The 23682-nt window shown below is 40.6% G+C and overlaps 1 protein-coding gene across 7 annotated transcripts in view; it reads left to right on the forward strand.

The window, feature by feature from the left end:
* klhdc8a (kelch domain containing 8A) overlaps positions 1-23420 on the forward strand; it is a 79006-nt gene extending 55586 nt beyond the window's left edge. For all 7 annotated transcript variants that reach the window (XM_074680622.1, XM_074680589.1, XM_074680597.1 and 4 more), the window contains 3 exons: positions 13727-13828; positions 14058-14206; positions 20996-23420. In XM_074680622.1, the coding sequence (XP_074536723.1) occupies positions 13727-13828; positions 14058-14206; positions 20996-21049 (305 nt within the window). In that variant the 3' untranslated portion in view covers positions 21050-23420. The remainder of the gene's footprint in view (positions 1-13726; positions 13829-14057; positions 14207-20995) is intronic.
* The last annotated feature ends 262 nt before the right edge of the window (positions 23421-23682 follow it).

Here is a 23682-nt window from a genome sequence, read left to right on the forward strand (position 1 = left end):
AACCAGAAACCAGTCTGAGATGATTCCAGCTTTATGACATGGAGGGTTATCCTGCTGGAAGTAGCCATCAGAAGATGGTACACTGTGCTCATAAAGGGATGGACATGGTCAGCAACAATACTCAGGTAGGCTGTGGACTTTAAACCATGCTCAGTTGGTGCTAAGGGGCCCAAAGTGAGCCAAGACAATATCCCCCACACCATCACACCACCAGCAGCAGCCTGAACCGTTGATACAAGGCAGGATGGATCCATGCTTTCATGTTGTTGATGCCAAATTCTGACCCTACCATCTGTATGTGGAGCAGAAATCCAGACTCATCAGACCAGGCAACGTTTTTCCAATCTTCTATTGTCCAGTTTTGGTGTTGCTGTGTGAATTGTAGCCTCAGTTTCCTGTTCTTAGCTGACAGGAGGGTCACCCGGTGTGGTCTTCTGCTGCTGTAGCCCATCTGCCTCAAGGTTGGATGTGTTGTGTGTTCAGAGATGCTCTTCTGCAGACCTCGGTTGTAACCAGTGGTTATTTGAGTTACTGTTGCCTTACTATCAGCTCCAACCAGTCTGTCCATTCTCCTCTGACCTCTGGCATCAACAAGACATTTTCACCCACAGAACTGCTGCTCACTGGATATTTTCTCTTTTTGGGACCATCCTCTGTAAACTCTAGCGACAGTTGTAGGTTAAAATCCCAGTACATCAACAGTTCATCAAATACTCAGACCAACAACCATGCCAAGTCCAGTGCCTCTAAAGCCACCTTTCCTCTCCATTATGTTGCTCAGTTTGCGCTTCAGCAGCTTCTCTTCACTTAGTCCATGTGAGTGAATGCTGCTATGTGATTAGCTGACTAGATATTTGAGTTGAAATGTAGTTGAACAGGCGTTCAACCTGTTGGTGGACTGTCACCTTGCAGGGGTCATTTGTCCTCCACAGGGAATCCAAGATCCTTCTCCTGACGCTTTTAGACGTCATCTCTTGTGTTTCTGAACCTTGTTTCATCTGCCTTTTTGTTTGTTTTAGATAGCTATTTTCTTTGGCATAATGCTTGATTTGTTTTTGTTTTGTTTTGTTTTTGCACTGTATTTTGGTCTGATTTGGCCAGTCCTAGAAGTCTAAGCTTTTCTTAGACATTGCCAGAGGCTGTTTGGTGCATCACAAGCTTTAAAGTTGTGATCATATCTCTTTGATTTTTCTGATACCTGGATCTTTCTGAATGGTTCAAAGAGAGCACTGAGAAACGGTTTAAAGGCCCATCCATAAACTCAATATTTCCAACTCCATTTTTTTTTTTAGTTCTGCTGTTCTTATTGCAGCCCACCAGACACACTGAAATCTGAAGAAAGTCTGATGCCTGCAGAACCAAGGCAGCAATATCAAACTATCAGGGAATGATTCAGTCCCCCTGAGGCAAACCACTAACAAATACATTCTCACGTTGTCTGTATTTGATTTATGTTTTGCCTGAGATGAAAAACACGCTGAATGACTTCAAAGCAGAAATGACAATAGAGCAAATTTCCTCGTGTTTTGGACATCGCTGTACGCTGATGTGAAATTATTACAAATGTCTTCGTCTAATAGTGAGATTGTGTTCAGAAGGTTCATTGGTGCCTCACAATGTGCTCAAAGATATCACACATTACAGACACACACAATCCTTCAAAGGCAGAGAACCAATCATCCTTCCCAGTTTTAATCACGATGGACAATTATAGCAGAGGGATGTGGACGAAATGACTCCCACACAAACTACAAAGCCCAGTCTTCAGAGAATCCCCCTCACTTTAATGTCGCTCTCTGTCTACATTATCCCCCTCTGTATTTCCTCTCTCTTTCTCTGTTTCTTTATTCCCCTCTGCCATCTCCCACCAGAGCAGAATAATGCGTGCTGGTGGTTTTTTTCTGCATGCTACAAAGAAAATCTTGGCACAAAGACGAGTGTAATTCCTCCAAAGCAAACAGGAATGAGGTCTGCGTTTGTAACTCAGCCTCAGAGGATTGGACCATAAGTCTGCAGTGTGATGTGTTGACACAACTGTAATTTAAAGAGGGAAATCCTGCCGGAAACACTGTAAGCACTGTTCAGGAAAGAATTACAAGTGTTTCAGCTCGCTTTCTGCACCTGCTTTGTAGATTTATGGTTGTTTATTTGAAAGATCACAGCACATCCCATACATCCAGTAAGGAAGTCAAATAAAGACAGAATGTAATGGAGGTTAGAAAGTCAGATGATTGTGTAGTTCACTTTATCACAAGCAATTAATCATGAAAGATAAATTATTCACAGAAAAGACAGAAAGTCTGAGTTTTCAGTCTCAGACGACCATGCAGCCACATGAAACGTGTCCTTCAAAGGGTCAGATCTTCAGTTTAATGAAGCATGTTGATACTCTTTGCTGTGTTCGTAAAGAAAGCGTAGAACCATGTTAACAGATCTGCAAGGCTTTTCTAGCATGCCCACAATGTCACTGTGAACTTGATGCTGGTGGAAAGTTTGCTGTTTTCATTAGTACAGTGTCAGCACGTTGAAATGTGCTTATTAGACAAAATATATGATCCAGCTGAGGCCTATCTGAAAGCCATTAATATTGCAGGGTTGTTTTTTATTTTGTTGCAAGGAGAGGAGAATTTGGAGACATTGGTGAAACAGTTGTGTAGATATTTTACCTTCAAGGCATTATGGGAGGTTAAACCCAAGACTTGCTCTCTTCTTATGCCACGGCCACACTGGACACAAATTAGCACACAGACGCTCGTCGAGATTACATAAAGTCAATGCAAAGATGTGTTTGGACTTGCCCCGGACAGCGCGTTTTGGGGCGCCGCTTGAATTGAAAGAATTGAACTTTCGATGCAAATTCGCGTGAGGCTGTGCTGCGGCAGCCAATCAGTGATGACATTCTCCCACAACGTCATTGATTTGATGACGTGTGACGCTCCCGTCACCTGCTCCAGCTCCAACCCTGTCAAAAGATGGAGGAGAAAATAATCTGTGGGGCATGTCATCATCCAGAGTTACATGATACAACATGTGTACTCTACAGAGACCAGAAAAAAAAGGAGCAGGCTTGGGTGAAAGTCGCTGAGGAGACAGGTTTTGAAAGTAAGTTCTGTAAATATTCTTTTCCAGCTAGACTTGCCTGCATGGGTCATCACTGAGTCCGACTTTGTTTTCCTCAGAAACCCCGTGGAGTTTTGTCATAAAAGTTGTGAGAGCCTCAAGGACACCTACCTGAAAGAAAGAAAGAAAGAAAGAAAGAAAGAAAGAAAGAAAGAAAGAAAGAAAGAAAGAAAGAAAGAAAGAAAGAAAAAAAGAAAGAAGGAGCCAGGGAAAAGATGGAAGTTCTCTGCGGTCCTCTCTTTCCTCAACCCCTTCATTATCCCCAGGGAAACCTCTGGGAACATGGGTCGGGGGTCGAAGATGAGGTCGCAGGGAACAGCCAGGCAGGGCCAGTGGAGGTGGATAACCAGGGAGAGGCAGCAGGCCCCTCAGGGATTGAGTGTAGAGGTTTGTTGAGAGATGAATATGCACACACATAAAGTGTCAGCGCGTCGCCCCTCAGCTTGTTAAATTAGTCCAGCGTCCAGTCTCGGACATTAGCATGGCGCGTCACAGGCGTGGCGCATGTTTAAATTTGCCAATTTGCATCCGGTGTGGCCACGGCATTAGAGCACATTCAAATATTATGTTGTGACTTGGTGCTGTACAAGAAAGGATTGGTTGAATGTTTTCTTGACTACGATTTTAGTCATTCTGGTGATCTTTTTACAGGAAATGCTGACTAACGCCTAAAATACACCACATATGTCTACAGTCTGACTCCATTGCGCTGAGTCTTGACTGCGTTTGTCAACTCACACTAGCTGTGTGTTCAGTCCAACAAGCTTAATGACTGACAGACAGCTGGAGTCACAGACCGAGGAGTTCCCACCCACATACGACATGGTCTGTTTTTAGGTAGTTTCTGGTCTCTACTTCCTGTCCCGCTTGATCTCCCCTACACTGAATTTATGCGTCACAGCTCCACGTCCGTCAAAAATAGGTTGGCTGCTTATTACCTGCAGCACAATGGACCAGCCATGCAGATGTACTGCAACAGGATGGATCCAGTGTAAGTTGACAGATTGATTTGAATGAAACTTATTTGATCTGTTTGCTGTGACAGAACAGAGACGCACTGCAGACTGTATTATTAACGAAACCTTATTAAGTAAAGTTAGATTAACAATGGCATACACTGGGCTTTTCCAACAGTATTGGTGTGTTATTAAAAGTACAACATGCTGGTAAAAGCACTGGTTTGTGCTGCACAAGATGTCTCAAAGTTTAAGCACAGCCCTTTTACAGGTCATATCTGGAGGTTTAAAAAACATCAGATTACAGGATAACAACACATACAGCTCTTTCTGTTACTACTTTAAGCACGGTGAAACTGATTGAATCATTCCAAACAGGGTTCCCAAATGGATGTAAGAACTGATGACATGATGCTAACTGGCAGGTGTTTGTCATATTTCTCCTGACACCTGATCATTGTGGAACTGTTTTAGCTGGGAGTATTTTCAGTTTCATTGTACAAAAAAAAAGCACGACACCCAGAAATCTCCTCGTGCAGCATAAGTATATGTTACATACTGATGTGGATGTCTGACAGGATTTTGTCTCGTTTTTTTCTGAGGGGTAACAGAACAGAGTGTACAGCCAGCTGTGATCTCCATTCTGTCCTCCTCTGTGTAATTTAACCAGGCTGGAAATGAAAACACAGCTCTTCATTACACACTGCTGCAACATCCAAGAAGGCTCACCATCTGGCTACTTATCTTTCCTCCATTGTCTCTGCCACTGTTTGTTTCACTCCACCTCGTTGTCTCTGCCTCTTGTTTAAGAAAAGCACTGAGAATAAATGAGAGAGGAGAGGAGAGGAGAGCATGGCAATGGGGAGGAATGGAGAAAAACAGAGGAGGGGGGTGAAAACAAAAGACAGGAGAGATGAATGAGAAAGAGGGTGCAGGTGGAGGAGCGAAAATGGAAAAAGGAGGAGGAGAAAAGGCAGAGACAGAAAGAGCCAGGGAAAAAGAAACAGAGAAGAGCAAGACCTCTCTTGTTTATACTCTATCTTTCTTTCACCTTGTTCTCTCTTTCTCTAATGAAGTTATCTTTCTTCTGCTGTCATCCCCCTCGTCGGAGTTTTCTTCTGAAAAGAAATAAGATTTACCAGCAACAAAAGCCCAAAATAACACAAAATAAAACTCCTGCAGAGTGTGTACAGGGAGAGAAGTGTTGTTTTGATGTCTTTGTGTTTTAAGCTCGTTTCAGAATCAGGTGTTCTTCGGATTATTCTGGGAGGGAAAGAGAAGAAAAACTGTCACACTGTCACTCTGCAGCTAATTAGGAACATGTAATGTCTAACACATCTGTGTCTTGTCAGATTTTGTTTTTATTCCAAAAGCTGTGGAATTAAAAGTGTCTGAGATGCACCTGTGTGTTGGTGTTGAAGTCGAGACACTGAGGCAAAGTCAGATCTCCAGTCCTCAGTGGTCAAATCTAAACCACTAGAGAGGAATCTGAGTCTAGTCCAGATCCAGTTTTACCCATCACCTGAGGACGAGTTGACATTAAATGTGCTAATAGAAAGGCAGCTGTTGTCTTGACTGACCGTACCTGAATTGACCTTTTGTCATTTATTCTGCAGCGTTAACACTCACACAAAAACACACCTGCAATGCAACTGCTTCCAATCAGGTTTTCTCAACTGAATATCTTAGACCCAATGGTTCAGAGTAACTCGAGAAGCTGTTGTCCTTAAATTTTTTTAAACCTAAAATGAAAGACAAACAGGCTGGTTCTATAAGATGTCAGTGTTTTAGCTCAGTTGTTTGAACAGTTGTTCCCTAGAATGTGACTTTAATCCATTATCTTCTGTTTTTGTTGACTGATTGGTCTCTTTTGTGCTTCCTGTCTAACTTTGCATTTTTGCAGCCTGCCCTTCCCTTGTAAGACTTTTTTTAAATTTATTTTATTTTATTTTATTTTTCATTTTATTTTATTTTATTTATTTATTTATTTATTTATTTATTTATTTATTTATTTTATTTTTTTTTTTTTTTTTGGGGGGGGGGGGGGGGGGGGGGTCAACCTGGTTAAATAAAGTTTGAATTAAAATAAAATAAATAAATATAAACTTTAGAAACCAATGTTAGCGTTAGCATGCTACCACAGGTAATCAACAGTCCAAGTAACCAAAGTCTCTGGGTTTGTCCAGGGAAGATGTTTGTTAAAGTTTAAATAAGCCTGTAGTGGAGACACAAGATTGATAGAGCAGAGTAGAGTAGAGTAGAGTAGAGTAGAGTAGAGTAGAGCTTTAATGTTCCTGATGAGCAATTTACTTTGCAGACAGTAGTCAGCACAATAAAAAACAATACTCAGACAAAAATACATTAGACACAAAATCCACGCACTGTCCTCACACAGATCGCAGTGGTTACAGATTATTCAACAAACCAACAGTGGTTGGAATAAAAGACAGTCTAAAGCACAAAAACATTCACTTTAACCCTCTCAATCAAGGCAGACGTTGCAGATTTGCCACAGCTAATTGCTAGTTACCTAATTACTCCATATTTTATGAGCCTTTTTTTTCTCAGAAGTACCACTGCAGAACTTAATTGTGCATTAGCAACAAACAGTTCCCCACTATCCCACCAGTTGGCAGAGCTGTGTCACATTTAACATGGCTGCCTCCTTGGTTTCGCCAAAACAGATTCTCAAGGCATCAATTTCATGTAATGTAATGATGATGTTTCACAACCAACCTCCATTAATTTGAAACCAAAACTGCACAAGATAAATCCTGAATATATAAAGATACAGTACACACCAATTAGTAGATTTTATCTCCTCTGGGTTTCTCCCTAGGGGTAGCTTTATACAAAGTTGCAACATCCCAGAATGCATTGCATGTGAGGGTCTCTCCCAAAAAAAGTCTGGAATTGGATATAACTACCCCATATGATATTTTCCCCCAAAATCAGTTTTTTTCTGTCACTAAAACTTAAGTTGAGCCTGAAAGGGTTAAGCCATCCATACATCGACAAAAACACAAAAACATGGACCACTTCTGCTGGTCGTTGTCTGTCTGCAGTGCTCAGTTAGGTCAAAACACTGGTTTGACCCAACTTCAAGTTATAGTTTTGGCCAGGACACAGAGATCTTTCTGTGTTTATTGTCCTTTTTATTTTCTTTCATCCATACAGGCATGAGCAGAGTTCAAGGGTATTTACAGATGTGGTAACTGAGACTAAAATAATAATTAAGATTTTATAATTAACACAACCTACGCATAACTTTGGTTTAATAAAACATTATTGAACAGTTATTAACACAAAGGTAATGAATGCATTAATGTACTCACACAGGCATTTACACACATCCAACCGTCCTCGAATAGCTCTGCTCCTTACATCACATTCATTTGTCACCCCAGCAAGACAACGCCCACTCACACCAGACAAAGCTCCTCCCACACCAAAATCATTCGAAATAGAACGTTCACACGAGATGGCTCAAAGAAAAGTGCTAAATATGTAGCATCTCTTTATTATAACAGTTAATGTTGTTCTTATTAGATGGCACAATGATTCTTTCCAGCCTTTCATTTGGACTGAATCAGTGATAAAAATTAATCAGCACCCTGAGCCTCAAAATATCTGCCTGGACTCTTTTGCTTATTTTGACAATAAAAATGTCAGAAATGTCTTGTGAGTTTGTGCTTTGGCCCATTTTTCTGGAATATTTGAAACTTTCAGTACATTTAAAGAAAAGCACAAAAATTTAATTTTATTCTAAGGGGTTTAGTTAGAGAAAAAAAACTTCAATTGAACATAACTAAAAAATATATATATAGAATAAAATAATTTCTTTAAATATTAAACAAGTGTACCACAATACTTAAAAAAAAAAAATTAAGGATCTGACAGCATCACCATAACCTCCAGAATCTCCATGCCCCCTTACTCTCCTAGCACACAAGCCAGTTGAAGATGGCTGCTCGTCATCACGATACAAACTGAAAGTAGAAAAGGAAAATACTCAATTGCTCATGCACACTGTGTAGTCCAAACAATGCACATTGTTCTACAAAGGTTATCACACAATGCAAGCCTCAAATCATGCTCCCACAGTACAAAGAAAACTCGGTGCACTATTCTAAAGAGCACAAAAAATACATCCGCCATATTACACAGTGCATGACTCACACACTGACTCATAAAAAGTACAAGCACACATAGTACTCTGTTCTAAAAAGGCTATCACATATTGTGATCATTGAATTCTGCACAAATTGTACAAATAAGACCTGGTACACTGGTTCTAAAAAAATCACTACACAATACATGTTTTAGTCTACACATACAATTACTTACACAAGGTAAAAAGTAGACAGCAAGAGCTTTATTCAACCAAATATCCATCCCTTGTAATGTTACCCTTTTACACATGAAGTTGTAGAAACCTCAGCCAAGGTTTTATGACACAGGAGGATCTTCTTTTGGGCATTTTTGGACAAACTAAGCTCCATTTTCTGTGCTTCCCTTTTATCTATCTGCTCTGCATTTGTGGATTTCCTTAAATGCCTGAGTAAAAACACTTTAAAATCCAAATACGAGCTGAAAGAGCAACATCACAGTTTTCACAAACCATTGGAAAGTTCAGATTGGGCAAACCATCCAAAGAGCACTTGGGCTGAACATTAAAACAATCTATGCCAGGCATGGGCAAACTATGGCCCGGGGGCCATGCGTTTATATCGTTTATATCCGGCCCGCCGAACTCGAAAAAATTAAATGAATAAACCTTGTTAATGTTTTATTTTCCCTGAAATTCTGATGTTTTCCCACTAGATGGCCCACTGTAGATACACTGGCTTTGTTGAGGTGAAGCGTAGGCCTATTACTCCACGTTTGCACTTTACCCTCCGACCCATCAGCCCTCCTGTAAAGATGAACAGACCTAAAAAAAGGAAAGTGGACAAAACAAAACTCATTGAAACACATGGAAGTGTGCAAATGTGCGCGGATAAGATGGAGGGGATCGTCAGCTATCTATTACTTATAAAAAAAAATTTAAAAAAAGCTCAGGAACATAAACCTTCAATGTGAGTTATTTGTCTAATTTCTATATAGAGACGTTCACATTTAATATCAAAATATCACACAAACAATTTTGACACAATCTGTTATTATTTTTCGTTTTTTCAATTTTAAAACCAGGACAGAAAAAAACGTGTTTTTCTGTTTTTCTGTAATTCTGTTTTGGTTTTAAAACAGAAAAACTAAAAAACAAGTCAATTTTTTCCTTTTTTTTTTAAATTTTGTTTTGAAACGGAATTCCGTTTTCCGATTTTGGATTTTAAAACGGATATGGAATGAACGAATCATACCCTGATAGTTACCAGAGCACTCCATCCATCTGCTCCTGGTCCGGCCCCTTTGTCAAATTTTAGAACCCATTGTGGCCCATGAATCAAAAAGTTTGCCCACCCCTGATCTATGCACAAGTCTGAGTCTTCCTATCTATCTTTCAAGTCCAAATGTCCTGGTCCAAGTCTGAGTCATCCGTGCTCCAGTCCAGGTAGAATCTTGGTTTTTCGTGTCCTATTGTACAAAGTGTGCTACAACACCACTTGGGTTTATATGCACTGGTTTACCTCCCTGCAGTGTGGCCTTCATCTCTGCAGTAGCTGCCTCATGTGAGTTCATCAGACAGTACATCAGAAAGACAAAAACACTGCTCAAAAACATCAAATAATCCTGCACTGTTCTGCTATTAATCAGGATTCCAAAGTTTGAATATTAAAACAAATGTAGCTGTCAACTCCAAACCCTGACCACCAGGTCATTTACTCTTTGTTAAAGAGAAGCAGCAGGCTCTGAGCACAGTTCAGAGGCAGGAAGAAACTGCCCTGCTCATTGGTCTCTGAAGAGGTCAAACGATGGCAGTCACCATATTAAAAGACACAACATCATTCTTGGTCAGCCTAAAAACAGAGGTGGAAATAAGGCCTGCCTCAAGCTTCACCTCAGCTCACCTGTCAGTGAGCTCAACCCTCCCCCTGAATATGCAAATATGTTCATAACTCTTCATCTTAACGTCTCCCAAACAGATGAAGACACACGCCATGTTTACAAATACAGAGATGAGCCCTCTCGACCGAGGCTGTTTTATGAATGTGTTTGATTTCTGCTGTCAAAATGGGCTTTTAGTGAGGGTGCTAATGGCTTTTCCTCGGCTTTTAGACACTGCAGTATTTTTGAAATTCCACATTTGCCTCGTTTTGCAACACCAGAGGTTGCTGCTTGGTTTCATCACATATTAGAGGATGAATCAGAAGTCTGATAGCTTAAACACTCTGAGAGATGAATCTTCTGTTTCTCAGTCCAAAGACAGAATTGAGATAGATTAATAAGATAAATTCAAAGTCATATGATGTTTTGATCAACATGAATTTTACCATTCCATAGTATTTTAAGGGCTGGATCAAAAGTTTGACACCTGAATCAAAATGGAAACATTCAAAGCTAATGTCATTTAAAGCCTGTGCTGTGTCACTTAGTGGACGTCAGGGGACATCTGAGTCTAACTCCTAAACAGAACTGATAGAGAGCCCTGATAGGAGGTCTTCAACTTGTGTGGTTCTTGACTTTGATTGTTTCAACCTTACGATGCCAATAAATATATATATGTAAGAAAATAGAAAAGGTTTTGAAGTTACGCGGCTCTGTTAGTGAGCTCCTACGGCAAGTACTAATTTTAATGTGTAGTGCGTATGAATACACAGCTACGCAGTGCTACACGGTCATCAGCATCGGATCATTGATGTCTTCATGAAATGGTAGTAACATGTTTTGGTCCAAAAAGCCAATAAATCAAGCACAGCAGCATTGTTTCCAGGCTCTCATAGCTCCTCTGTTCAGAACGCTCTGATTTAGTGGGCGTGGCCTTCATATGTAAATGAGCCACCGTTGATACCGTCCCGCTCTTCTGCATCACTGAGAGCAGCGCCACAAGCTCCAAGTGCACAATGTTTAGAAAACAGCGAAGCTCGTCTACCGTAACATTATAGGCTAAAACAACAGGCTGACTGCAGCTTAAGTTAGCATCCTGAAGCTAACACAGAGACAGGGGGACACTGAGGAAAAGCTCTTACATCTGCTCCACAGCACACAGCATTTAAAATACTCACATTTCCAGGGTCTGAGGTTTGTTGGTGGATGGTTGGTAATGTGCCTGGATTCAGGACCAGTCTATTCACTAGCCCTCTGTTGTACTGACCAAAGTTGGAAAAGCAGTCGGCCGTGAAGTGACTAGCACACACATGCACAGTTTTACTGAGTGTAGCTGGCACATTTCCCTCATAAATTAACTCTAGCCACTAAGTCTTGTCTTCTTCTGAGCTGGGAAGCTTGTGCATGGAACTATGTGGTTGTTTACAGCCAAAAACAGAGCAGTGATGGCTCTTCAACTTCGACATTCTCTCTCCAGCAGCGGAGAGGGGGGGAAGTGGGGAGGGGGTTCAGGGGTATCTGCTCCGGTGGACCAATCAGGTCAGACTTGCTCCTAATTGATCAAAAAAGGGAATCGCCGACGTCAGCAAATCCCCAAAATCCAAACAGCTCGTTTTTGGTCAGGCTTTTACATTCACAAGCACTACTATGTAAAGGTTTTGTCATTAAATATCACATTTTGCGGGCTGGGAGGAAAGCCAAAGACTCACAAATTTCAAAGACTAAAAGACTTAATAAAGAGATTTTTGCAAAATATGGGACCTTTAACTGTGAGCCAATTACATTAAGATACAGTCTATGATACATATCTGATTAACTTAAAAATACAGTAAATGAGATTATAGTAATGTCCAGGATCACAGTTGTTAGTGCCACCATGAGGAAACATAAAGTAGTCACATGATGAGTGAGACTACATTGGGGTTTAAGAAGACAGATAATTTCCAGATTTACATCAGAAGGGGGTTTAGACCAGGCAGCAGCCTCTGGTCTAAAAATATGAAGACTATGTTGAAGCTCTAAAAAACACAGTTTCTTGAGCATCTGTTTGAGGCCAGCTGCAGAAAGACTTGAAACCACTTACACACCAAGCAGCAGTTATCTGTTGATGGATATAGAAAACACATTTCATAGCTCACAGTCACTGACATCGCTGGTGTTTTACTGACAAGTGTGACCCTGTAAACTGGTGACACGTTCATCTGAAGGTCACTTGTTAGCGTGGTCACTCTGAACTCCGAAACATCGGTTGCTCTGGGATAGTCAAGATCCTGTCAGAATTCAAAAGAGAGTTGGGAATGGAATGTGGGAAATTGCGCCCCCCAGAGACCTGTGCTATTCTTCAATTAGAATATCAATATTTGCATCAGTGTTACAGTCATTGTATTGCAGGACAGTGAACTGCTGGGTTAATATTTTGTTCCGTCACTAGTCCACAAGGACGACAGTTTCCACAGCTGTTGCCTCTGAATAGAAAGTCACAAAGCAGCAGCTGTGCTTCATGACAGACTGCTCTTCAAAGCAGCAGGTTTATCATGAAGATAAACCAGTTTCTCCACCTACAGACCTGCAGGTTAGCTTTTCACTAAAAGACACCTATGTGCACCTGTTTCCTCTGCACTCTGGTTCTTAACCTTTAGGAGCATTAAGAAGCAGGAAATGTTACACTGTAAGACTGAAATATACTTTTAATGCAGCTTAAAGCTCCTGTGAGGATCCTCTGTTGTTTTGTTTTGTGGATTTTGGCGCTCCCTGTGGACAAACTAATACGTCTTGTCTCTGTGATTTTGCTGTTTAACAGTCACACATCTTCACCCTCACTGCAAAGGTTGCTTCATCAGTTCTCCTGCTCCTGTCCTCCCCGTGTTATATGTCATTGTCTTTTTATGTTTCTTGGACAGGATTAAACTGAAATGTATTTTGCCCTCAGGGGATCAATAAAGGATTTCTGATTCTGATTTCTGACAGTGTACAGGTCATCACTCTGTCTGACACCTACCAGAGACGCTAGCTCCTGACATTTAAAATTACTGCACAGAAATAGTCTGTTTCCCTTCCTCCCTGGTGGCCTTGTTTGCTTTTGCATAATGAGGCGTCAGCATTAATTTTAATCTGTTTTTATTCAGCTTAAAACTTCAGACAGAGATCTTAAATAAAGTCAGGCAAGGATGGAGTTATTTGACGGTCTAAAAAAAACTTAATTTGTGATCACTACTTACTATTATTATTTGTTTAATTCTTTTTATTTATGGCTAGATTTTAATAAATTATGTAATATAAAACTTTCAAAACAGTATCACCACTTTCTCCTCCAGTAAGAGGCCTCCCCCCAACCCAAACCTCCCTCTCCACTCTCTGTCTCTGTTTGTTGTCTGGATTTGTTATAACCTTAGTCTGTCCTTGCCAGGTGTATTTGTCTGTGTGTGGGTGTGTGTGTATGTGTGTGTACTGAACATGTCCAGGCTTCATCTGGCTTACGGGTGACCCGTGTGTGCAGGTGACTGTCTGAAAACAAGCTCAGCAGCATCGTGTCCGGTCAAAGGAGGACTACAAGGCCTCTAACTTCACCTTCAGCTACAACTGTCCTAAAAACACAACCTGTGTTCACACAAGCAAAGACACGTGTGCGCCCTTCAGCTGTTGTTTTTTTCTTTCTTCTTTAGGAGCCTGGTTGAAGTCTGAGGAGACAGTGCCCATGAAAACAAAGAGGGCTGATTTCGCTGCTGCTTTCCTGCGAGGTCGGATGGTGGTGGCTGGAGGGCTCGGTGAGAAACAGACACACTACAGACGAATCAGTCTGTTTGAAAATGTCATTCATCTGGAATAACTTAGCTGCTTTTGTTAACACAGGGCCCATGTAACACACTCATGGGTATAAATGTGACAGAAATTAATTCATTGTTCCTACTTTACTTGGTTGCAGCATTATATGTTTGTTTGTTGTTGTTTTTTTGTCTTATTTTTTATTTTTGTGTGTGTCTGTGTGTTCTCCAGGTCACGAGCCCTCAGCCCTCGACACAGTGGAGGCTTTTCATCCACAGAAAAAGAAGTGGGAGAGGTTGGCTCCCATGAACTTCCCCCGATGCTCCACCTCCTCCATCATCATCAGAGACCGCCTCCTAGTGGTAGGAGGAGTCAACCAGGTACGCTGCATTAAATTTTACCGTAAACTAGTGTTGACTTTGTCTCAGTATTACCATTTATCACTTAGGTCTAGTTCAAGTCACTAAAACCTAAAAAACATTTTGGTGTTTTAGTTTTCTTTCTGAACTGATGTGTTTTGCTGATCAGAAACTGGTATCCAAGGGGTGTCAAATGTTTAACTCTGCAACATTGTAGTCCCTGTTAAAGCTCTATGCCTTCCCTTAGCTATTTAATTTAGCTTTACTCTTCCACCAATGTATTGGTCTACTAATGTGCATTACGCCTCAAATACACCAGATACATCTGCAGTCTGACTCCGTTAAGCTGTCTTGACTAAGTTTGTCAACTCACACCAGTTGTGTGTTCAGTCCAACAAGCTGCATGACTGTCAGGCAGCTGGAGTCACAGCCGAGGAGTTGCTGGGCTACCCACTCCATTGATAAGTCCCTCTTTACTCATGTTGGGCTGTAAAACCTTAAACCTGTTGACTCCTGGTCTGGCTCAGCCCATTGTGCCTGTTTATCATTGTTGTCAAGCCAAGTATGAACTGATTTTGACACATTCTGTTTTATTTTGAAGGTCATTGGGTGTTTTAGGTTGTTTCTGGTCACGACTTCAAGTCCCACTTGCAGGGCCGGCCCTAGCTCAGCAGGCACCCTAGGCGAAAGACAAAAACGCGCCACCCGCCGCCCTCCGCCCTCCGCCGCAAACACGCAAACATACATACAATAAAATAAATACATAATAAATTGTGAAGATAAACAAATATACATTCTTTATTACTTCAATGCGCACTTAAACTTCACAAACAGAACTTTTGTGAAAATAAAAACAATACAGCAAATCTTAAAACTTGTCAAAACAGTGCAATTAGCAAAAAATGCACATCATGGGAATATTTAGAACCATAATAAAAATAAATAAAAATAAGTAACACTTTCAATTTTAGTGCAAAAGTCCCCTGGGGGAAAAAGCGCAATTCCAAAAACCTCTCTCTATTACAACATGGTAACATCCCACTTCTTGTCATTAAAATAATCAACAAAACAATACAACCAAGGCAAACCGGACTGGAAAGAGAACTCAACTACCCATGAGCGCTAGCGTGTATACTGCCAGCATACTGCCGTAAAGGTACAGTTCTGCCGGTCGCGTGCATTTGTTTTGTAGGCGAATCACAGAAGCCAGGACTTCACTCAAAAGTATTCTTCTGTCTTCAGCGGCTGTTTGCACGCTGGATAGTGACAAGGTATTTTATTCAATTTTGACTAATTGACGATGTTTAAAATCGCTAAGTTCAACTGGTTTTATTACCGTGAAGTCGCCCCTGCGCTCGTCCTGTTGAAGCGATGAAGTGAATAAAAGTAAAGACAACCACGAGCTGGCGATATCACACACTTGAAATAGGTCTAAACAAAACTACATATTGGTACGTTCTCAAGAATACTGTAAACGGATGGTAAACAATCAACAAGAACTTACAAGTCCAGCAATAAAAGGGCCAAATTGGCATCGGTCAGACATCCCTCCTCGTCTTTTATTTCACGCCAACAAATGAACACCAAACCAATGTTAATTCACGCCCCCACCACAGATGGCGCCCTAGGGGGCCGCCTAGGTCGCCTATGCCAAGGGCCGGCCCTGCCCATTTTATCTCCCCTACGCTGAATTTATGCATCACAGTTCCATGTCCGTATAAAATAGGATGGCTGCGTATTATCTGCAACATGACGGAGCAGCTACGAAGACATATTGCAACAGAACAAATCCGGTGTGAGGTGACAGGTTGAGTTGAACGGAAACTAATTGATCCATTGCCGTGACGGAACAGAGATGCACTGCAGACGCACCTGGTGTATTTCAGCCGTTACACACAGATGAAAGTGGAAATGTAGAGGAATGAGCATTTCTCCAAGTCAGGGGATACAAATTCTTTAAATGTAGAATTTATCTTTATGGACGTTGTATGTTATACAAGAAACTTGAAATGTTAACCTTATCCGTGCAAAAGACAGTAAAAAATTAGCACACACACACACACACGCGGCATTTAAACTATTGCACAGTCCCTCATTATTGCACCTCTGCACTTCAAGTTAAGAACTTTTCACACTAAGTTTACTCTTTGCTGTAGGTATAAACTTTGGCTGCTATTGCTTTCATTATTAATTCAACGATGCAATGAAAGGACAATTCAATTCACAGGACTCCAAACTGCATTTTAAATATTTAAAACCTGATTGAAACTATAAAATATTTAGATTTGCTGTAGCTAAACTGGTTCAGATTAAGTCTTTCACACAGAGTTTTTTCTGGTCAAATAACATGAAACAGCAATGACGAGGAATTAACCTGATGTCACCCAGCAGCTGGTTATAGCTGCACGCTCAGGGTAGATAAGTGGTTAAATAAGCATAGTATGGGACTGCATGGCTGGTATTTTGGCAGATTAGACCAGCAGTGGAGATAATATCATGAATTTTAAATACTAGTACAGCCCACCACTAACATTTTATTCTCACCTCATTTCGCCCAAGGGGCAACATCTGGTTAAAAAAAATTAAGCAAAAATTAACCAAAGTGCTAAAAGTTGCTGTTCATTGAGAATCTACTTATGGGTGGCCGCAGGAAGACCGGAAGTCACATACTCACCAAACCCCCCCAAAAATGACTTCTACAGCATTAAAAGCATATTTACAGCCTGGTTAAAAAAAAAAAAGGTTGGTCTAAAACGCTGATTTCACTATCGGCACACACTCTACGATGGGCAATTTTATTCTAACTTGGAGGTTTGGAAGATGTTGGGATCATCTGATTGTCCAATCAGAAGCACAGCTCAGCTCATGGGACTGATGGGCGCCCTGTAGCTGTCATGTCAAATGTGGCTATGTCCATGGATTAGGGCTGCACGATTATCGCAATCGCAATCGCAATGTCAGCACACGCAATTATGTAATCGCAAAAGAGGATATCGCAATCGCAAATGCAATGTCAGCACATGCAATTCAGATTTTTCTCCATGATAACCAAGCAAGCCTGTAGACTCATCATGACACAACTTTTTTTATTAAATCGCAAGCACAATCGCAATCACAATATTGTCCATCTAATCGCAAATCGCACCTTTTCCCCAAATCGTGCAGCTCTACCATGGATTGGCTTCATTTCACTGTGTCAGAAACAAGCAGGTGACGCTGTGGAGACTACGTCCATATTTTATACAGTCCATGTTCAAACCTCAAGTTTTTTATTATTAATTGTGTTTTCTGAGGGCGTCATTGTCTCATCTTTGCAATTAAAAAAAAATTAAGTTACAAAAGATTTATCATGATTTTTGTTGAAAATTCTACAGATGTCATTCATACAGTAGATTTCTTTAGCTAAGTCATCTGATTGGAAAAAAGGCATCCTAAGAGTGCTGATATAGAAAACAATATTACTGGATCACAGGGACTTTCTGTGTATCCTTCTGCCTCAAGCATTTCTGATTGCAGTCACTTGACACAAAGGAAGGTGTTGGTCTTGATGGAAGAGTCGAGTTACAACTACATACTACTTGTATAAAAGTGCTCAAGGTCGTGATGTTGCACTGAATACCAGTGCCCTCCGATTATCTTGAGCAACCAGCCTGTAGCCTTGTGCTTTTTTAATAAATCACAGCTGTACTGAAATACAGAACACAATCACTCCCTTTAACTTTGCTTAAAAAGGTTGGCATTCATACATCTCTGGATAATGTGGCTCTAAGATAAACTTGAAGTTCTTCATGGTTATACCGTCAAATCTGGAGCACTCTCCAATGTTATTTTTTATGCTGTGATACTGCACATACTCATAAGAGGCCAGTAAGTGAATCACTATTTGGAAAAGACCTTTATTCCTCTGACTACCCTCTAGCTTAATGTCTGCCTCCTACTTATTACTACTTTTCAGGTTATTAGCAATGTTAGAAAATTTGTTTTATTCAATAATAATGAATTACAATTATCATTTAATTGCCTTTTTTGAGGCTTTAACTGGATTTTAAAAAGAAATTTTGACTACGTCTCTCATACTGCACTACGACTTGCCCAAAAGAGGCCATAAAAACTGTGCATCCCTCTGACCCTGATGAAACCAAGCAGCATCGAGCCTCTAGAGGATCTCTAGGAAGGGTCATGGACTGGATGCTGCTCAGGGACAGTGTGAAATGATGAAGACACCTGAAGAGGATGATCGAATAGAGTACCTGATGTAAACCTTATTAAAAGGCAACAATAGGAAACACGTGTCAGTTAATGGGTGTACCTGGGAATAGATCACCTCAGTATGAAGACCAACTTTGTCATCATTTTTCAGGAGCTGTCTGTCTTTGGACACTCGGGGGCCATTGGAATGGCAGATGGGTTGGTGGTTCCTGCGTTTTAATGGGAACCTGAGGGTTTGCTTCAGTTATTGGCACATCACTCTGCTCAGCTTCCCGTATGCCGGGTTGCTGTGAAGGAGGCCCTGACAGTTGTCAAACCTTGGGTCCAATGGGTGCGAGGGGAGTAAAGGGTAGCTCAGCCATCTGTCCTGATGTAACCAAAGGGAGACCATGTTAAACATTTTTCCAGTGGGTGTCGGGCTCTGACAAATGGATTGATGTTGCATCAGCCGTGATACAGACATGGTTTTAAACCTCTGAGAAGAGAGGAAGCTGAGTGTGGAGGCAAAGCTGAAGAAGTCTGCGCCCACTGATGCAAGTCAAGACATCACCCATGGTCATGAGATTAAGGCCATGTCCACGCATAGAAACCACATATATTTTTATATGTTTACACCTGTCATCTACATGAAACCACAGCTTTACATCACTAAAAATGACAAACTGACCAAAGTGAAGATTTTGGAAAGCTTGGGTTTCATGGTTTCGTGTAGACGCCGATCAATGAAGTTTTCGGTTCTCAAACATCACAGCTGAATGACAAAGGCTCATTCTGATAGGCTGGCACGGGTTTTACATCTGGAAAACACTGCCCTTCATGGTTTTGGCATGCCCTGCACTCACCGGCAGATTTGCCCACTGCGTGTGGACGAAAATATCTTTAAAAATGAACGAGGGAGCAATACTTGTTTTTTAAAAAACCCAGCTGCATATGGACATGGCTTCGGAGTTCCATCAAAACATGGGAAATCTTTTGGGGAGGCTTTTGCATCTGATTGAGATGCTTCCTTGACACCTCATTCACGTTTTCAGGCCCATATGCAGCATGTTCTGGAAGCTCAGAGAGCCCAGCCCTCAGTTTAAAGCGCCGTTTCCACCAAGTGGTTCAGTTCGGTTCTTCTTGGCACGACACAAATTTTTACGGCGTTTCCACCAACTGATCCCGGGACAGATCCCCAAACAACCAAGATGAGCCATCTCACTTTTGGGGACCCTTCTGAGGGGTCGCCCAACTGAACTGAGCAGACAATTGATTGGTCAAAAGAATCATCCCTTAGCGGGCTATGGCAGCTGTATTTCACCGTGTGACACACAGTCTTCTCTGAAAAAAAAGCTTGATTGCGCTTTGTAACAATGAGCCACGTGGAAATCATAAAGAAGATGAATTGCTGGATGTCTTCCATCATTGCTCTCTGTTTACTGTGTTAAGTTTTTCTTCTATGTTAGATTTATTTGTGGGGTGCTATGGTGTCATGCTATCGTGTTACTGATGCAGCTATCGGCAATTGGCGTACACACCCCCTACCACAAGAGGGCATGGTTGGGTGAGGAAACAGGGCCAGGCTTTACCAAGCCATCCTGTACCAAACGGTTCCTGAACCAGGCTGCTCAGTGAAAACAGGGCTTAACACTCCTAGCGCTGGACGCTGTTCTGAATCCAGCTGAAGCCACATTTCACCCTGCCTGCCTTGGGCTCTCTGGGAGGATGTAGAGAGGGATGAAACCTGGCTGGAGCATGAGGGATTGACTCCCAACATTTGCCTTTTTGATGAATTTTCACTTTATAGTTTTTATGTTTTCATAAAATGTTACTCATTATGTCTAAAGTTCCAATCCCAACAAAATGCAACAATTGATGAACCATTTTTAATTTTACGTGTTAAGGAAGTGTGATTAGGTGTTTTCATTTGGATATCACTGGAAAACTGGCATGAAAAAAAAATCTAAATTTAAACGAGCTCGATTTTATTCTGTTGGTCCCTCTGACCAGTTTCTCTGATGAGATAATCTTTTGTCTCCTAAAACCTAGAAGCAAAACAAGGTAACACGGGGCACAAAAAACACTACTCAACAAAAGAAAAACTTTTAACTCTGAAGTATCTGAAGTGGAGTCTTACCTTGAAAGAACTCAGATGGTCTTGTCTTCACAAATCAACAAAATTACCACAAACATCTGGATAAACAGTGTTTGAGTCTGATCCACCATTATTTCGACACCAGAGTCACTATTTGGTTGTTTTAATGGCTTTTTCCTGAGCTGGGGTTGCTTAGATTGCTTGTTCCTGAGTTGGATCTACCATAATTGCTTGTTTGTGATTCAAAGCTGGTCCAGATTTTAATGAGTACTCCTCTGGCCCGTGCTTCACCTTTCTGTCAAGTTTAATGAAAACTAGGCTGGTAGTTTTTATGTAATCTTGCTGACAAACAAACAAACAGCACCTGAAACATAACCTCTTTGGAGGAGGTAATAAACACCTCTGCCACTCAAACAGACTAACTTTAATTAGTTTGAGCCATCAGCACAAAATAAAAAGTGAGCCCTGGAATGCAGCTAACCTTTAACTATCAATCTTCTCTTTGTCTTTGTCTCTGTCTCTCTCAGGTTCCCAGCTCAGCCAATGAGATTCTGTACGTTAAAGAAGAAGAGTTTCTGTAGCCACATGAAGATGAGATGAATGCAGCACATCAGTGATTCCACTTCTTCTTCTCTGCAAATCCTTCCTGAATCCGACTGTAGTGCAATATGTAGGAAGCTTTGAAGAAAGCTGGTAGATGGGGGTCCCAGTCCCCTGGCTGTGTGTGATACAATGGGATATGTAACACTGCCCCCTGCTGGGTTGTACTGACAATAGGAGCCACATGTAAGCACACTGATGCACAATGGAGGAGCTGGCTCTTTCTCTATACCAACGTCTGTTTTCTGATACTTTTGGTATGTGACACTTCTGCGTTGTACGTTGTAGTGCAGACATTGAAAAGAACTCTTTTGTAGCTACGTCTGGTTTTGTAGACAGACGTATGGATGACTGTTTCTGAATGTGTGGTTTAATCTCTTTAACCTATTTGTTTATTTGTGTCGAGCTTGCTAACATTTGTAGATTTAGTAACTCAAGTTTAAGATTAATTTAACAACATAACTGCAATATTTGTGTATAATTTATTACATAAAGCTAAAAAGGCTGACTTGGAAGATGCATAATGTTTATTTGAAAGCAGTGCTGTAAAATCTATCGCAGTAGAGCGATGTAAAGTGAAATAAGGGAGACTTTACTGTCAGTGATGGCTCGTATCATTTATTCTATTCATTATTCATGGAATGCTGTACTTTCACCGGTTAGTGCACATTTGTGGATATGATCATCATATAATTTATTAATTACAGAGATGAGAAGAGACTCTTTTAAGAAGACCGTGTGTTGTTTGTGACAGTAGTAGCCAGTAAACAAAGATTTGGCTCCAGTCTGACTCTGTCGATTTTTGAAATGTATTCTTTGAGCAATACTAGTTTCTCTTTCTTCAGTGTTTTCATTTGTGCATCGTGTGCTGTGCCGTAATACTCAGTTTGTGACACCCTGATGAGCTTGATTTGAATTCTTACTGAAAACAGTGACAGACTTTTTTATTATCTTTACCATTTTAGAAGTCACAGTCAAACCAGCGCTGGTTTGTCTCGCTGTGAAATATGATCGTGTTGACAGTTCCTCCTCTGGGTTTTTCTTGATCTTCGACATAAGCAATCATTGATCTGCTCAAAAGTCCACCATGTTATACCAATATCATAACAAGTCTTTTTTTATTTTATTTTCATTTGTGTCATAGAACATTGTAATTACACATATATTATACAACATTCAAGACATAAGTACATAGCGAGCATACATTCTTCGTATCTGTTTGAGTACAATTTAAAAACTTATATCTACATTTTAGCTTCTATGGACTTGTCTTTCTTTTTTTCTTTCTTTCTTTCTTTTTATTTATTTATTTTCTTGTAGCAAATCAAAAACTATATAAATCTAGAGAAAAAATACCAAAAATAAAAGAGAAGTACTCAGAGAGCACAGACCTCCACAACACTTAAGTCCTACTTTAATGTTATACTTTCTTTCAGCAGACTGTCTGCTACAATTTGGTGTTAGTTGCAGGTTTGTGGTTGTGTTGAAAATTATGATGATCCAGTACACATTTCATATTCCAGATCTTAGTATCCAGAATATTTCCAGGATCTGGTTCGTACTTTTACATCTGTCAGAAATTATGGTGACCTTGTCTTGTATTGTTTTGCAAAGTAATCCGACCATTTATCGTGGAGTTATATTCACATATGGTGAAAACAGCCCTATCTCATAATGATAAAGAATCCTTAAAAAATCCTGGATCCAGACGGTGATCAAGATCAGCTCCAAAATTTAATCACTTCTTCCGTAACCCATGTTGAACATTTCCTGAAAATTTCATCAAGATCTGTTCAAAAGTTTTGGAGTTATGTTGTTTACAGACAAACACACAAACATGGCATGGGCTTGGTGTGATCTGAACATTTCAAGCCTCAAGTTTAAAGAGAAAGTTACCTTTCCCATCCTGTAAATCTCATTTGTCACATCCATCCAGTTAATCATAACAAGTCATTTTCAGAGGAATAAATTGGATTTGAAGCTTGTATCACTCTTATTTACCACTAGATGGCAGCAATTACACATTAATCCACAGATGTGACTTTGCTTTTTGTACATCCCATGCTCCTCTTCTTCTTTAGAGAAGAATCAGCTTTAGTGGAGAGGGGCTCTTTGAGTTCGACCCTTTTTTTTTTGCACAAGTCGTGTATTTATTTGCTAAAATGTAAAGCTGTCAGCTTTTATCAGAAATGTATTGAATGTTGACTTGAGATCATGTTTGTTTTTTAACACTTTCACATGGGCCAACTGGAGAAGTTGTGTTTCTTCCTCAAGTTGTTCAGCGATGCAAACATCAGACATAGAAACAACAACGTGAAGCCCTTTGTCTTACTGCAGAGTTAGATACAAGCATGTAGTGACTTTGGTTTTAATAAAGTTACAAAATCTTTGTGTTTGTTTCTTGTGTCAAAAGCTGTTAAACATTTGCACATTAGTATTCAGTGTTTTTGTTAACAGCTGAGAGAGGTGCATGGAGAAAACCTGGGATGGAAAAAACACTGTCTGCACTGATGAAGCCTTGCAGCTTACAGTATAACTGTTTTTAACGGGAGGATCAAATCATTTGACTTTTTGACTTGGCTGGATTCAAACCTGCTGGTTTCTGTGCTGGTCC

The sequence above is a fragment of the Halichoeres trimaculatus genome, unplaced genomic scaffold (assembly GCF_033239565.1).
Source record: "Halichoeres trimaculatus isolate MK-OKI-2021-1 unplaced genomic scaffold, fHalTri1.1 fHalTri1_scaffold_1, whole genome shotgun sequence".
In the NCBI taxonomy this organism is placed as follows: Eukaryota; Metazoa; Chordata; class Actinopteri; order Labriformes; family Labridae; genus Halichoeres; species Halichoeres trimaculatus.